This window comes from Pipistrellus hanaki, assembly GCF_964339955.1.
Source record: "Pipistrellus hanaki genome assembly, chromosome: 19".
NCBI lineage: Eukaryota > Metazoa > Chordata > Mammalia > Chiroptera > Vespertilionidae > Pipistrellus > Pipistrellus hanaki.
The window spans coordinates 11,360,843-11,377,532 of NC_140521.1; the positions used below are offsets into that span (position 1 = coordinate 11,360,843).

At 42.1% G+C, this 16,690-nt stretch overlaps 1 protein-coding gene across 3 annotated transcripts in view; it reads right to left on the bottom strand.

Moving 5' to 3' along the window:
• Positions 1–16,690, bottom strand: part of CDON (cell adhesion associated, oncogene regulated) — a 66,733-nt gene that overhangs the window by 9,549 nt on the left and 40,494 nt on the right. For all 3 annotated transcript variants that reach the window (XM_084867666.1, XM_084867668.1, XM_084867667.1), the window contains exons 9-15: positions 13,941–14,227; positions 12,475–12,649; positions 12,164–12,292; positions 9,817–10,020; positions 8,503–8,684; positions 7,701–7,806; positions 2,717–2,839 (exon numbers count right to left, since the gene is read on the bottom strand). In XM_084867666.1, the coding sequence (XP_084723792.1) occupies positions 2,717–2,839; positions 7,701–7,806; positions 8,503–8,684; positions 9,817–10,020; positions 12,164–12,292; positions 12,475–12,649; positions 13,941–14,227 (1,206 nt within the window). The remainder of the gene's footprint in view (positions 1–2,716; positions 2,840–7,700; positions 7,807–8,502; positions 8,685–9,816; positions 10,021–12,163; positions 12,293–12,474; positions 12,650–13,940; positions 14,228–16,690) is intronic.

Consider the following 16,690-nt stretch of genomic DNA (forward strand, 5'->3'; position numbering starts at 1 on the left):
CAGTAAGTGTTCAGAAGAACTTTGAGTCATTTCTTTAAAAGGTGCATTTGTATGGAACATGTTCTATTTAAACAGGCAGGAACTGTACTACATTGTAGAAAGTCACTCAACATGAACAGTTAACATTTTAAAGAAGCTTTTTTTTAGCCTAGCCAGAATGACTCAGTTGGTTGAAGTGCCATCCTGTGTACCAAAAGGCTGCCCAGTCAGGGCACGTAAATGGGTTACGGGTTCAGTTCCTGGCAAGGCGCATGCAGAAGGCAACCAATCAATGCTCCCCCACCCCCTTCTCATTTCATGCCTTAGGTTTTTTCATTTTGCACTGATCTGAAAGTCTGTAGGGAGGAACTTTTACTCCCAGTGAAGTCACTTAGTGAGAGATGCTATTGCAAACACAGCTCTACTACAATGCTATTTTAACAGCAGTTATTGCATTGCTGGCTATGTGTTATGTTTTGTATGGCTATATTCTTAAATGTCTTGGGAACAGAAATGATAAATTTATTTTTTAAAATATATTTTATTGATTCTTGACGTAGAGGAATAGAGAGTTAGAAATATCAATGAGAGAGAAACACCCACCAGCTGCCTCCTGCACATCCCCTACCGGGGATGTGTCTGCCACCAAGGTACATGCCCTTCACCGGAATTGAACCTGGGACTCTTCAGTCTGCAGGCCAATGCTCTATTCACTGAGCCAAACCAATTAGGGCGATAAGTTTCATTTTTATGTAACTTTCCTCTGAGTGCTACAGCATTCTAGAGGTGGAGAAGAAGTGCCCATGAACACATCAGAATGCCTGATACAAGAAGGCACTTAAATATGTGCTAACCAAATAAAATTCAAGGTAAAGCTAAAGGCATATGTATGTATATGTTTAAATGTTGGTTCAATATACGGGTTTTACAACAGAAAGACACAGGATTTAGAATTAAAAGATGGAATTAAGTCAATCATTTTGACCCCTTTATAATCTTCATTTAAACTGGGATAACAGCTGAAACCGTTTTGGCTCAGTGGATAGAGCGTCGGTCTGCGGACTGAAAGGTCCCAGGTTCAATTCCAGTCAAGGGCATGTACCTTGGTTGCAGGCACATCCCCAGTAGGGTGTATGCAGGAGGCAGCTGATCAATGTTTCTCTCTCATCGATGTTTCTAACTCTCTATCCCTCTCTCTTCCTCTCTGTAAAATATCAATAAAAATATATATTAAAAAAATAATAAATAAACTGGGATAATAACATCAACTGTAGCAGATGCTAAAGGCTGCCTAGCCTCCTGCTCCCGGGCCCCCACGTCTGTTTAGGTGCCCACTGGCCACCACAGAACTCTGGAGTAGGTCCTCACCCATCATCCGCCCCAGGAATGACAGGGGCATGTGACTGAGTTCTGGCCAATGAGACCTGAGGGGGAAGGATCAACTAGAGGATTCTGGGAAGTCTTCCCTGGTTCTTAAAAACAGGACAAAGCCCTAGCTGGTTTGGCTCAGTGAATAGAGTGTCGGCCTGTGAACTGAAGGGTCCTGGGTTCGATTCTGGTCAAGGGCACATGCCCAGGTTCTAGGTTCGATCCCCAGCAGCGGGCATGCAGAAGGCAGCCTATCAATGATTCTCTCTCATTAATGTTTCTATTTCTCTCTCCCTTTCCCTTCCTCTCTGAAATTAATAAAAATACATTTAAAAAATAAAAATAGCACGAAGATGCCGGGAGGGGTGGCTCAGTTGATTGAGCGTCGTCTGGCACACCAAAAAGGTTTCGGGTTTTATTCTGGTCAGGGCCCATACCTAGGTTGTGGGTTTGATCCTCAGTTGGGTTATGTATGAGAGGCAACCCATTGATGTTTCTCTCTCTCAAATCAATGGAAAATATCCTTGGGTGAGGATTGAAAAAAAAAAAATAGTCAAGAAAAAATGTTTCTCTTTTTGTCAGATTGAGACTGAACACAAGTGCTTTTGATTTATAAATATCCTCTATTATGTCTTCCTTTTTAAAAGATGGTAACATTTCAGTTAATCTAGGTATGTAGGCATATTGAGGATTGCCATTTAGAATTAGTGACTGCTAATTCTGAACTTAACTACTACACTTAAACAAGTATTGTTATGAACATCTGTCATTCCAGAAACTATTTTAAACATATGTTGCACTTAACCTTTAAATTCTTATACATTCTGCCGGGACCGGTTTGGCTCAATGGATAGAGCATCGGCTTGGGGACTGAAGGGTCCCGGATTCGATTCCGGTCAAGGGCAAGTACCTTGGTTGCGGGTATATCCCCAGTAGGGGGTGTGCAAGAGGCAGCTGATCGATGACTCTCTCTCATCGATGTTTCTAACTATCTCTCTCCCTTCCTTTCTGTATAAAATCAATAAAATATATTTTTAAAAAAATAAATTCTTATACGTTCTGTTTAGTATTTTAATTCTCACAGCAGTCAGTAATAGTCAGCAAATATTTCTGTTCTCTTGATGGAGAAAGAGAGAAAAGAAGTGGCTTAGAGTGACAGAGAGATTAATAAATGTGACTGATACTCATGTAAATTATTTTGTAGACAAGTGCTCTAGCCAACACAGTATACCTTCTGTTTGGACAGTCTACCGGTACGCACCTAGAATAAGGTCCGAAGCAGAAGTTTCCTTAGGTAAACATCTCAATCAATAGTCAGAAGGAATAATCCAGAGTTTGGGAAAAGCACAAACCCTCCTCCCTCCCTTACCTTTAGTCTCGCAGATCATCACGTTACTAAACTCGCTCTCTCCTCCTTCGTTGAAGCACTGCATCTTAATATCATAGGAGGTTTCTGGCTGCAGATGCCCAATCGTGTGCCATTGCTTTGAGCCTAGAAAGAAAGATAAGAGATAAGCTTTGCATGTCACACAATCTCAGTGATATGTCAACATAATTACTTAATAATTTCAAAATGAGGTGAGTGCAGCATCCATTCCCATATAGTCAGTCTGTACAATAAAAAGGTACAGGATATAAGTATTTTGGTAATATACCACAAATTAGTTGTATTTCTATTCCATGGCATGAACAAAAATGATAAAGAGATAAACGGAATTAAAGATAGACCTGTGTGCTGGCAGTCATACCTCGTTTTATTACAAATAATTACTGGCGGGTCTTTGTAAAATGCACGTTAATTTCACACGCAGGTGGAAAAACACTCTCAGCCCTTTGATCCTCCTGTTCAGCCCAGCAAGTCAATCCACTCTGCCCACCCGTCAGAGGCAACACTACATGTGAGATCAACAAGTGGCGCCTTTCCCAGAACAAGTGACCAGGCTTCGCAAAGCTCCCAAGTCCATTGCAAGGAGCGCACCGTCAACTGACAATTAAACAAATGCTGAAGAAAAGATTGAGAATATCCAAAAGCAAACCCGCCCCAGGAAACCCTTGGCTACTGCTCCACCGTTTCCCTTCTTTTGGGTCAGGGTCTCCAAACCACGTAAGTATCTCCAATGGGATGATTCTGTTATCCATGGCACCCAGCCACCATTTCCTTTAGAAACTGAGCATGCCAGTGCAAATCACTCTCCATTTCTACTTCCATGGACCTGTGACAAACGTTAATAATAAACGCGACACTTCCACCAAAGTCAATGAACTCTTCAGGCACCTTTAATCCCTCTTCAAACCATCTCCACTGTTTCTGAGGGACTCAGCTATACCACCAACTGATTTAAGAATTAATCAAAGGGGGAGGAAAAAACCAAACCAGCCGTGCAAGTCGGAGCGATTTGGCTGATAGAGCCACAGCGCCAGGTTCCTTTCTAATTCAACACAGACAGAAATAGTTCAATCTAAAAGGCCAGCCCCTTCCCCAGGACACCAACACAAAACCCTCATTTATAAAGACCCCCGTTTTATGAGATGAAGAACCTGTTTGTTCTAGGATCAAGGGCCTCTGAAGGGCTCAATAAGTGAGGAAATCTATGACCTGCTTATAAATGTAAAGAGAATCTTAAAAGAAACCTCACTCAAAATCTGGTTGAGATTAGATCAGAATTATTTCTAAATTCTAAAACCTTTCTCTTTTTAAAATCCTCGCCCAAGAATATGTTTTAATGATTTTAGGGAGAGGAGAAGAAGGGGGTGGGTGAGTGGGGACAGAGAGAGGAAAAAGGAGAGGGAGAGAGAGAGAAACATCAATGTGAGATCAGTTGCCTCCCATACACACCCCAATCTGGGATCGAACCAGAAACCCAGGCAAGGGCCCTGACCAGGATTCAAACCCACAACCTTTCAGTGCAAGGGAAGATGCTCCAATTACACCAGCCAGGGCAAAATTCCAAAGTCTTTCTAAAAAATGTCTATTATTTTTCTCTACCCGTAGGCCCTTCCTAGCCCAGCCCTGAACTCATACACATTCTTAACTACACACATTCTTACGACTATTTACTACATTAAATCTGAAGTTTTCCTTTCACAGCACCAGCAAAAATGGAATTAAATTAAGCTTCTGATATGTTACTAATAAGAGAAAACCATTAAAATAATGGATTAACATTCCATTGTTATGGTAATTATCCCAATGGCTAAATTTACAGGAAACATCAGCAGAGAGAATGAGTTTTTATCGATCCCTGATGAATAAGACAGCCAAGTGCCTTATTAGGTTTAAAGTCAACATGCAATTTTTCCCTCTGAAAAGATATTTTACAAAAGGTGAGAAACCAAAAGCACAGACTTAAAAGATCAAACGACCAATTACTCTGATTTACTTGGAATGCAACTTAACCTGGTAAGATAAAAATATCCAGCAAAAAAGCAGTGGTATGCTAGAAACATTTATAGCGGATCTAAACGTGGAACTTAATTCAGAAATAGGATCACTTAATGTAACTGTCTTCTTACTGTATTCTTTAATAATGTGAGATTCCATTCCCCCCCCCCCCCCCCAAATCCTGAATGATCTGAGTCGCTATGCATACGTAACCTACAACTTCCCTTTAGAGACGGCTTGGCGCACAGCGAGTGAACACTTGTGCTCCTGGGCTTGGCAGAGCAGGCCACTAGTTAACTGCCACAGAAGGAATTTCAAATGCATAAACTTGAAAATAAGAAATAAGCAAATTACACAGCACAGTGCAGCCCACTTAAACATCTAGCTGCTTCGTCTACCACGTTTATAAACATACTCTCTGTGAACCGTGAGGCGAAACGCACACTCACAGGCTCTACTACTGGATACGAGAGCTCCTTTAGAGCGATTCCCCAGTTCCACACTCAACAGTCACATCACACAAACTGGTGAGGGTTCAAAGATGTAACGACAGAATATAGTCTAAAACTGTTTTCCAGTGGATATTTCTAGAGAGGGGAACTAGGAAGGGAAGAGGAGACAGAGAGAGAGAGGGAGAGGGAGAGGGAGAGGGAGAGGGAGAGAGAGAAGGCAGAGACAAAGAGACAGGGGGATGTTCATTTTATTTACATTTGCCTTGTTTAAAACTACTTTATAACAAATGTTTAACCTCTGTCAAAAGATTTTTAAAATAAATATCTGACAGCCCCACTCTCCTAACCCAGCTAAACTAAAATGAAGACCTGGCTAGGACTAAAATGCAGAACAGGCACTAATAATTCTTTCCATTTCTTTTTGTAATAGTCTTTTTCTTTTATTAAGGTATTATATGTGTACATAGTCTTTTCATAAAGGGAAATATGCAGAAGGAAAAGTGCCCATAACGGTGCGGCTCACTATGTTCACACACTGAACAAGGTCAAGAGAGAATATTACCAGCATGCAAAGGTCCTCCGCTTGCTTTTCTCAGTCATCCTCAAAGCTGCTGCTATCTGGACTCCACAGAATTGTTTCACAACCAACAATTATCTTTCTACATTTCCCCAATTCTTTATGCTTAAAGCAAATTTTAGGAACGGATTTCTTTTCTACTTTTCCAAATTAAGAAAAGAGAAACAAGTTCATTCAACCAATATTTACTGTGTGCCAGGTATTAAAACCATATGATAAAATTCTTATTATATTATAAAAGTAATTCCATTGGACAAACATTAAGAGAAATGTTACAATATTTAAAGAAATGTGATTTCATAGCATATTTAAAGTATTTTATTGTAAGACTATATATAACAAAAACTATACGCAGTATTAGATGTCAAAAAGTCATATAGCAATTTTCTGACATGGTCCATCAGGACATTAATATTTCAAAGAGTCAGAATTTTGGAGTGAAAAAAGACCTGAAAGAAGCCTTGCACCCAAACCAAGAATTCCTTCCAAGATATGACTGACAGCACCTATGTTAGAAATGCTATGACCGTGCTGACAGCACCTATGCTAGGAATGCCAGGTTAGAGAACGCTTCTTTTATGCTACTTCCTTTTAACCGCCCCTCCCCCAAATGACTGCGCTCCTCTTCCACAGAATAGTCTTTTCTATCCGAAGACCACTATCACGTTGCTTGTTCATCATCTTTTTTTCTGCTGTTAGTTGTGAAACAATTCTGTGATCATCCTAGACATTCTACTGTTCTTTCTGGACTTCATTCATTCATTCAATAAATTAATACTAAACACTTCACCATTGTATGGATTGGGAATACTGCACTGAAAAAAGGTCCCTTCCCCACAGGAGGTTAACATGTAGCGAGGGGACAAACTTGAAGCAAATAATTTCATATATGTGCACACACACACATACATCTATGATAAATTTCTATGAAATCTACATAAAGGTTGTGATTAGAAATTAAGTGGGAGGAGTTTATCTGAGGAAGAAATGTTTGAGCTCACAGAGATAAAGCCTTTGGGAGCAGAGCACGACAGGGAGCAGGAACTGGGATGTGCCAAGGTTCTGAGGCAAGGAAGGCCTTGCTGTACACAGGAAGCTGAGGAAGGCCCGGGTGGGACAGAGGACACGGTGACACAGGAAGGGGGCCTGAGACATGGCTGCAGGTGCAGGCAGGGGCCAGCTGATCCTGTGGTGCCTTCAGACCAGGTGCCAAGTTCCGAGTTATATTATAAATGCAGGAGAAAGACAGTTTCAATACCCTTCACCATCTTTTAAATATATTTTTGTTGATTTCAGAGAGGAAGGGAGAGGGAGAGATAGAAACATCAATGATGAGAGAGAATCATTGATTGGCTGCCTCCTGCATGCTCCCTCCTGGGGATTGAGCCTGCAACCTGGGCATGTGCCCTTGGCCGGAATCCAACCCAGGACCTTTCAGTTCGCAGGCCAACATTCTATCCACAGCCAAACTGAATAGAGCACCCTTCACCATCTTGGCTGTTTTTCTTTTCTTTTTCTCTACATATATTACAATTTTTTCAGCATCTCTAAAAGTGGATAGCATGCTTAAGATGTGATCTTTCTAGTGCAAACTTTAATGAAACTGCTGAGACTTTTTTTTTTTTTAATATAGCTAGAAGCTGCAGTTTTTTATACACAGGTTACTATTCATTTAAACAAAACAGGAAACAAAAATTATTTTCAGATGAACTACTGACAAATCAGACCTCCCCCATACTTTTGTAATTGACAGTTTTTACAACCAAAATGTAAGCTACTATATATATTAAGTTAAAAAAATTATCTTTCTCTGGGAAAAATTCAAAGTAATAGTACATATAGTATTTTAATTTTTTATACTATCTTAACCTGGGATTATGTTGTTCATAATATTCCTTCCAAAACTCCTTTACTGGGACCCCCACTTGCCAATGGATCTTACCTTCTACGATGTCCCTCTTGTAATCACTGTCATTATCACTGTCTGTTGGCCGGTAATAGATATAAAATCCTTGAATGGGAGTGTTATTGTTAATTGATGGAATGTACTAAAAAAAAAACAGAAGCAGAAAACTTGTCAAAAACAAAAATAAATTTAGCTTTCAAATCCATTAAAATTTATCTATCTGCATGGCAATATTTCTCTCGATTCATTTTGCAAACATCCTTGATGGCCATTTTAAATTTAATTCAAAGGTATTCAAAGGTATTAAGAGCATTTAGCTTACTGCAGGGCTAACCAAAGTTAAAGCAATAGCATAAAAGTTCATCTGGTTCAAAATGAATAAATCATGAAATGGCAATTAACACTGGGATTAGAACTGAGGTAACAATAATTTTATTTTTAACCCTACCCACAGATATTTGTGCCCTTCAATTTCCTCACTTAAAAGTTCAAAAATCTGCCCAGTTAGCATGGCTCAGTGGTTGAGCATTGACCTATGACCTGGTGTGATTTCTGGTCAGGGCACAGGAACTGGGATGTGCCATGGTCCTGAGGCAAGAAAAGTCTTGGGTTGCGGGCTCGATCCCCAGTAGGGGGCGTGCAGGAGGCAGCCAATCAATGCTTCTCTCTCATTGATGTTTCTATCTCTCTCTCCTTCTCCCTTCCTCATTGAAATCAATAAAAACATATTTTTTTTAAAGTTCAAAAATTTGCTGTTCACTGTATGTTCATGAGGACATTAAACTATTACTATGGCCAAACCAGACAATCTTCTCATTAGAGAAGATGTGTCACTTACCGTCCACTTTAGCATGATCTGCGTATCACTGACGGCTTCTGTGTGCACAATGTGAGGCCCGGCCACTGGGCGGTTGGAATAACGATTGGGGAACCCAGCCACCTGATAAGGACGAGATGCTGAACTCCGAAAACTCTCACCGTGATGGTTGATAGCAATGACCCTAAATTTGTATGTTGAACCTTTTGAGGAGAGAAAAAAAACAACAAAAACAAAAAAACCCAGAATTTTGAAAAAGCTGTAATATGACAACTGAAGGTATAATAACTCAAACTACGACAAGTGTGCTATTACAATAACATATGCTGAAGCCTGTGCGGTACATAGATTTCTACTGACGTGCCAATTTCTAGCAACTGGTAGTAGCTGCTCAGTGCAGTGTTTTCACAGGAATGGTGGCTGACTGACACAAAGGGCTGCCAGAGTTCCAGGAGTTCCTCTTAAAGGACCGGTGCACACTTACTTAGACTCCCTCACTCTTAGCTCCAGCATGAAAGGAACCAGGGACATATGAGGAGGAGCTCAACTGTCTGGCTCTGGGGAGAAGGCTAGGGGCAGCTTTCTTTCAAACGGAAGTGCAGGTAGAAGCCACTTCCCTTTGCTGAGCCCTGCCCTTGCAGGCGTAGGCACCATGTCTGAGTCTCCATCGACCTGGCTACCATCGTGATCCTTCAAGACTCCCCCCTCAGATAACTTGTAGGCCCTCCCAACCCACTTCCAGCGACTTTTCCATCTAAAGACCTATCTTGGCTCATGCTTCAAACTTTCCTAAAATCTCTCAAAGGTTCACGAACCCCAAACATCAACATCTGGCCTTGGTGTGCCCTGTACCCTGTACCTCTTGCTAAGAGGCCACAGGTCTGGCACTAGAGGCAGCTGGACTCAGTACCCAGCTTGGCCTCTCCTGGGCTCCTCTAAGCTCATCACCCTGTAGCTTGTGCCAGGTGGCTCCAGGCAGGGCACAGGCAGTGGCCAACCTTGGCCTGCATCTCTCAGGAAGCCTCAGAGCTGATGGACCTGATGGCCAGCTTCAGACCACACAGGAGCACCACGCCCCCACTTCCATGGGCGACACACTCAGAGGCACACTCGGCGCTCCCTGGAGCCCCACTGGAGTCAGCTCTGCTCCACGGGGACAGGCCCCTGCACAGCAGCTCTTCCACGGCAGTGGTGGCCTCTTCTTTATTATTTCCTTTATTTTCACATTTTTATGCAATGAGCTTGCATTACGTTAGCTAAAACTCTATGGCTAATGAAATATGCACCTACAGGCAGCACTGATGGTATAAAAAGGAAACGTTTGGATATTAATACCTGGCTCTAAACTACGAACTTCCACAGAGAGTCTGGAAGGAGGGATGTCTTCCGCTGCCACCAGCCAGTCACTGCTCCTCATCCGTTTATATTCGACCTTGAAGGCAGTGATTGGAGAGCCCCCATTGGCCCGAGGAATCCAAGTGACGTAGACGGACGTCTCGGATGCCATGGAGATGGTGGGCCGATCGGGGGCCTCTGGAACTGAGAACGGAAACATCCGCTTCAGGAGCCCACAGTGTCAGAGACAAGAATACCTCAAACCAACTAAAGGGGATAACTGCCAAATGTTTAATTAAAGGTTCTTCAAACTTTGCCAGAGGAAATAATATATCTTCCTGCTAAAAGGCAATGAAATAGCCAAATACAGGAAATAAAAGGAAGGAGAGTAAAATTAACCTACTAACTTAACAACTGTCTCTGAAAAACTGTACGTTAGTGTAATAATTGTGACCAGGCTAATTTGGGTTCACGGCTAATACAGTGTATGAGTAATTTTATTAATGGGTGCTTCAAGTCTGATCGTGCTTATAATTTATAGTAAATTGATAATAAAATTATTTGTTAGTGAATTTATATGGTTTCTTTATCCATCCAAATTATATAAAACACATTCAGCAAACAATCTAGAGATTGTTAAATTAGGTGTTGCTATCCTATCTTAACACGTCTCAAGGCTATAGGACTGCTACTCCAAAACACAGACTGCTAGGCGTGAATATAGATAAAATTTGACTAATAAAATCAAAACCGATAATAACGGAAAGAGAGACCATGCTCAGGAGGAAAGCAGGAAGTCAGGCTATGTCATCAAAGAAAAGCGCTGTGAGAAAATACATGAGCCACACGGCCATCCACATGAACACGGAGAGAACGGGGGTGAGAGAGCTAACGTCCAGCAGTTTTCAGTTCCAACTGCCAAGGGTAGGGGATGGCCTAACCCACAGGTGAGACAGTCTAGATTCTGTGGCCGATTCTCTGGAAACATCAGCCCTTAAAACCGTGTACCTAACTCTTCCTGCTGACCAAGCCGCTGTGTGATCTAACTGGCTGCCCACTTCACTCCTACAAGGAAAGAAAGCTGCTGGAAAGAGCCTGGTTGGTATGGCAGCTACATCGCAAAATAGCACGCTGCCACTGAGCTGTGAATTCTGTAAAGTGAGCTAGTTCTCTTCGGCCTGCTCCCTTTCTGAGCGGGACAAGGAGGACCCACCCGGCCATGGTGACATTGCCCAGGTGAAGTCACCAAGGGAGTCCGGCCTCTGTCCGGTGCCACACCCTCTGTCTCAACCCAGATACAAGTACAGTACACGAGGACAAAACACTGTAGCATATGGTACCTGTATGGAGAAAAGTGTGGCATTTTATACAACACATTGGTTTATGGATAAAAAGGAATCTACTCAAAGCAGGCAGCTTTGAGTGATACTTACTGTATTCCTTTCAAGTTAGAAAGCGATGGGAACAGAATGAACAGAACTGTTAGTAAATCTCTTTAAATACTACATAACCAAACAACTTCTTTCTATTGATTCATGCGGGATTAAAACTTATCAAAGAGTTTTAATTATGGTATACTTAATGGTATTTATAGAGTTATTAAAAGTTCATCAAAGAACACCACAGTTTGAATAGAAAAAGAGAAGTTATTAGGGAAAAATATCTCTACAGAGAAGAATATTTTCAATATCTTAAAGAAACAGCATGTGACAGTTGAAGGATAAAGGAAAGAATGCTGTAGTTGGAGCTAAAAAATCTGAATTTGAAGAGAAATTCTTCTGGTTTCTGGATGATTTCAGGCAAGCTGCAACACTGCCCGAGTCTCAGTTTCCTATTTTGTACAATAGATATCCTACCTTCTTCATCAGGTTCCTGTGATAAATAAATTACCTAAAAACCATGAGATTGACAAACTATAGCAATGACCCTGAGTGTGACTTATAATCACTCAATTAAAAAAAAAAAAATCTAAATCTTATTACAGGTACCACCATATATTTTGATAAGTCATCAAAAATAAGTAAAGACTTTTAGAGTTCAAAATATAAATTTGGTTTCCCTGCCAGAGAGGAGACGGAAAAATCCTTTTTGTGAGTTTTAAAATCTTAGTACCAGATGTTCTGAATCTGAGTGTATTACTTTAAACACCCATCATGACACTGGGTTCCAAGATTTGGATGCTACAGGGAATTGAAGAAAATGGCTGAAATAGGGCCTAGAAGAGTACACGATGGGTGTAACCTGAATGATAAACAGATGCCCTGTCCCGTTCCGCTCCCCAATAATCTGAAACAGGTCGGCTCCATTGATGAGCGAACGAAGTGAGTAGGCAGACGAGTCTCCTTACCTCCGCTGTGCCTGGAAGAGTCTGTCAGGACCACCCCAAAGTGGTCCGCAGCCTCTGAGAGCACGGGGCGCTTCGGGACGCCCGCCGGAGGGGAGGGGGCCTGGGCGTTTTTCGATGAGGTTGTTTTCTCTGGAAAGGTTAGAAAACACGCCGTCACATGAGCTTCTGTATATGCGCAAAGGAAGAAAGGACACCATGACATTCCACTGGCACACAGATGCAAGCATGTGGACTTTATTTGTCACAGGGGCTAAATTTAAGCTCTACGTTGTAAATGCTTAGCCCCTTCCTCTGACGGCAGCTTTACTCACCTTTGCTGGTTCGGAAGGTCAGCATGGCAGGCTGTCCCTCGCCCGCGGCGCTTCTGGCCACCATCAGAACCTCATAGAGACTCGATGGCTCCAGCTCCGTTAAGTGCAGCTCGTTTTCACTGCCCGGGACGCGCACGGTGTGCCAGCTGCCCGCCGCGCCAGCACCATCGTCCAGCTGCTCAGGAGGAAACAGGCCGTTAGGAAAAGGAGATAAAGGGCAGAAAAAAACGTCCATTCAAACGTGGTAAAAACGACAAGTTATTCCATCCCAGGTGAATCTGGGGAAGTGGTGTGCCGTGTTAAATAACAGAGACACCATATTTCTTCATATTAAGAAATATAAGGACTATACGGAGGCCTGCAGCCAGAACCCAGGAACTCTCACTGTCAAGAACGCCTGGCTCTGCTGCCTACCACCACGTATGGCCACTGGCAAGTGATTTATCTCCCAAAGTCGGTTCCTTTTACTTGTAATGCAAACAATACTTGTTTCTTACTGGGCTAATGGGAGATTAAATCAGTATCTAATGATGTGTACTAATGATAACATACACTACACATGATAAATATGACAAATTAGAATATGCATGTTTGTATATACATGGATTATATAATTATGGGTTATATATTTCTAGCATTCTTGCTTCATTCTTGACACTGATCAATCTGTGCTGAATGAAATAAACTTAAGGGATCCAATCCATTGTGTCTTCATTAATGGAAACAAGAGACCAGCTCATTTGGGAACACCATTATGACTTCCCGCCTCTAGAATCATCCAGTTAGAAAAGAACAGCAACATTCAAATCTCATAATGTTAAGTTTTCCAGATATTAAGCATATTATTATGAAAAGATGGATACCAAATATCTTGAACAAAGTAAATGATTTTTAAATCTGAGTGCCTCTCTTCCCATTTCATTCATCTGCTGGTCTCATTAAACAGGGGAGACTTTTTTAATTTTGCTTTAATATAAGCCTCGGGAGGAAAAACATCCAGAAAACCCACAGTTTACTGTGATAAATAACCAAACAACACGAGATTCCAAAACAATGAAGAAGACAACTTGAGATGCAAATTCTCATCAGAGATTATGCTGGAGGACTTGGTTCAAAAAGTTGTTTTCAGTAAGTCAAAGCTTTATTTGATAAATAAACTGTATATTACTATGTTAGAGAAGGGGGGATGACCTTTTTAAAAGTGGTTTATAGCGCTTTATCCCCAAGGGGTTAAAGTGTTTGATAAAAAATGCTGAGAAGTCACGGGCTCCTGAGAATACCAATTTTGGGGAAAACTGTTTATACTTTATTCTCACCCTTTTTATAAGCTGGTAAATGCAGCTGGGATGTGTCCCCCCAACTCACCCTCCTGGAGCATCTTTCCTGCCGCTCCCCCAAAGTACAAGGTCACCAGCACATGCTATACACACAGGGTGAGGGTGAGATGGTCCCCGAGGAGACAGTACCTTCCGATACTTCACAAAGTAGGCATTGATGGGCAGCCCGCCGTCCTGGCCCGCCCTCCAGAGCAGGTTGTATGTGTCTGCCGCGGGGGTCTGCGGGGGGCTCAGAATGATGGGGGCCTCGGGCACTGAGGCACCGCTCGCACTTTTCTCGGACGGTGTCTGCACTGAGCTGAGATGTTCCCTCACGGGAAGGGAGCTTGCGAGTCCAGTTTCTGAACCATCTCTCTTCTCATTCTGAGCAGCAGCGGATGTGACTACTCCGGCTTCTGTATTTGTTTCCAAAGGAACTGCTGAGAAAGGGGGCAGGGAGAGAGGGAGGAAGAGGGGAGACGGTTTAAAGAAATGCATGATTCAGAGTCTTCTACATAGTGGCCTGCCCACAAGGATGCAATTTGAGCCCTAAAAGTTAAAGCAGGTAACATTCAATACAGAATTCATGGAAACCTCTGACCTCCAGTAGCTACCACTTTTGAAAAATATAATGCATTAGGTCAGTGGTTTAAAGGCTGCTGCACCTTTAAACATCTTAATGCACCAAGCATGGTGCCAGATATTAATAAACATAATCTTCTTTGATTCTCAAAACAACATTCTTAGATAGTAATACTCCCACTCTATAGATGAAGAAGTCAGGGTTCTGAGGGATTCAGTGACAACAGCTGGCAGAAGAATGTTAGTGCTGCTAGGAAGAAGCGAGAGGGCAATATATTAAAACAAATACTGTATATTGCCGGACGAAAAAACTTAAGGATTGACAGCCCAGGTTCTCTAAAGTGCTATTAATACTGACCAAAAAAAGTCTCCTCTTTTTTTTTTTTTTTTTTTTACTACTTTTGTGGAGGAAGGGAGCACAGGAAACAACTCTGGAGTTTCTTTTCCACAGTGAAGTCAGGTTTCTGGTAAAAGGGGGGGGGGTGTGTTTTTAGGAGAACTACTGCCGTTTAGTAGAGAAGCAACAAAAAAACAGGACTAACAGTGTAAGGTCAGTTCTCTGTTTGTTTAAGAGAGAGAAAAGGTGTCCCAGGAACATCCTCCATCAAAGAAAACAAGAAGCTAGTGAGGAAATAATATAGAAGAAAACTAGTGAAGCTCACGGAGACTTCAAAATATTGCTCCTGGAACGGCCATGTTTACCTAATGAGTCAGAACGTGGGCTGATGGGAAGGGAGGGATCTGGTGCCTGCTAATGCAGATTCGGACGCAAGCAAGTGGGGTCATTTGTTGTGGCTCACAGTATGGAGCAACCTTTTTATCAAGAGCAGTTTCACGATCCTCTGAGCAGGTTACCAGGGGGAGGTGGTGTTTGGCTGTAGGGGAGTTTAAATACCGCATGCCTCAGTTTATACAGAGGCAGGAGAAAAACTGCGTGCTCCATGCAGGCTGTGTCTCAGAGTTCTGTTCTCTTACTCTGGATGCAATGTGACTGCTCCATGCCCTTCTACACAGAGGATTCAATCAATCTTCATTTACTCTCCCGACCATATGACTTGAGCCCTCACAAGGTGCTAGATACCATTTATAAGGCCTTAACAGTACTTTCAAAATTTTTTTCACAGATGTTATTTCAACTTATCTTCCAAGCAACTCTGTGAAGTGGCCAGAATAGATATCTAGCGTTTTGTAAGGTGGGATGGCTTTCTGCACTGGAAAAAAGATGGATAAAATGGTGGTTTTCTAAATACGGTAACTATGGCCATGAATTTAATGATTGAGTTGAAACTAATCAAACAGGGAGTATAACCATAGCTGTCACTGTGACCACTCAGAACAGCAACCCCACCCAATACCCTAGAAAACCCAGGCCAACTCCCATAGGGGTCTCGAAGAGTTATAACTCACTCTACAAATATCTTCACATCCACTACCCGAAACTCAAGGGCTCTGGAAAGAAAGAAAACTGGGGATGCATATGTATGTGTGTGTGTGGTGTGTGTGTGTGTGTGTGGGGGGGGGGGGGAGATAGTCCTCTCTCTCTTTGACCTTGCCTACTCCCCGTTCACAATAAACTATGTAAATGGCTGTCAGTACACTGAAATTTAATAAAGCTCCGATTCCTGTGGAAAGAAGCAGAATGTACAGTTCTGAGCATTAATGAACTCAGTTGCATCTCAATCATTATTAGAGAGCATGTCAAAGAGGCCATGCAGGGCCACTTAGGCAGGATGTAGGTAATGGGGTTACTATACATAAAAATGGTATTTATCAAGACATTAAAATCGAGAAGGGGCCATCTTAAAGGTCTAAGAAGATCTAATCTAAACAAGGCAGTTTACGTATCTTTTAAGGGCTTCAGATCCTATGTAAAGTGAGGCATTTAGAGGAAATATCTGGTTTCATCAGCTATGGCTATGACCTCTTCAGCTCCCTCTACCCTACGTTTACATAAAACCACCACTTCCGCTAAATGCTCCCCAAGCAGCAGCTGCATTACACCTGTCTTACAGCTAACCATTATGTGAAGAGCCACTCTTACTTTTGGTTAGCAGAATCAATACATAAACACACACATATGCATATTCATATACACTGAGTGGCCAGATTATTTTTTTTAAATATATTTTATTGATTTTTTACAGAGAGGAAGAGAGAGGGATAGAGAGTTAGAAACATCGATGGGGAGAATCATCGATCAGCTGCCTCTCACACACCCCCTACTGGGGATGTGCCCACAACCAAGATACATGCCCTTGACCGGAATTGAACCTGTGACTTTTCAGTCCGCAGGCTGACGCTCTATCCACTGAGCCAAG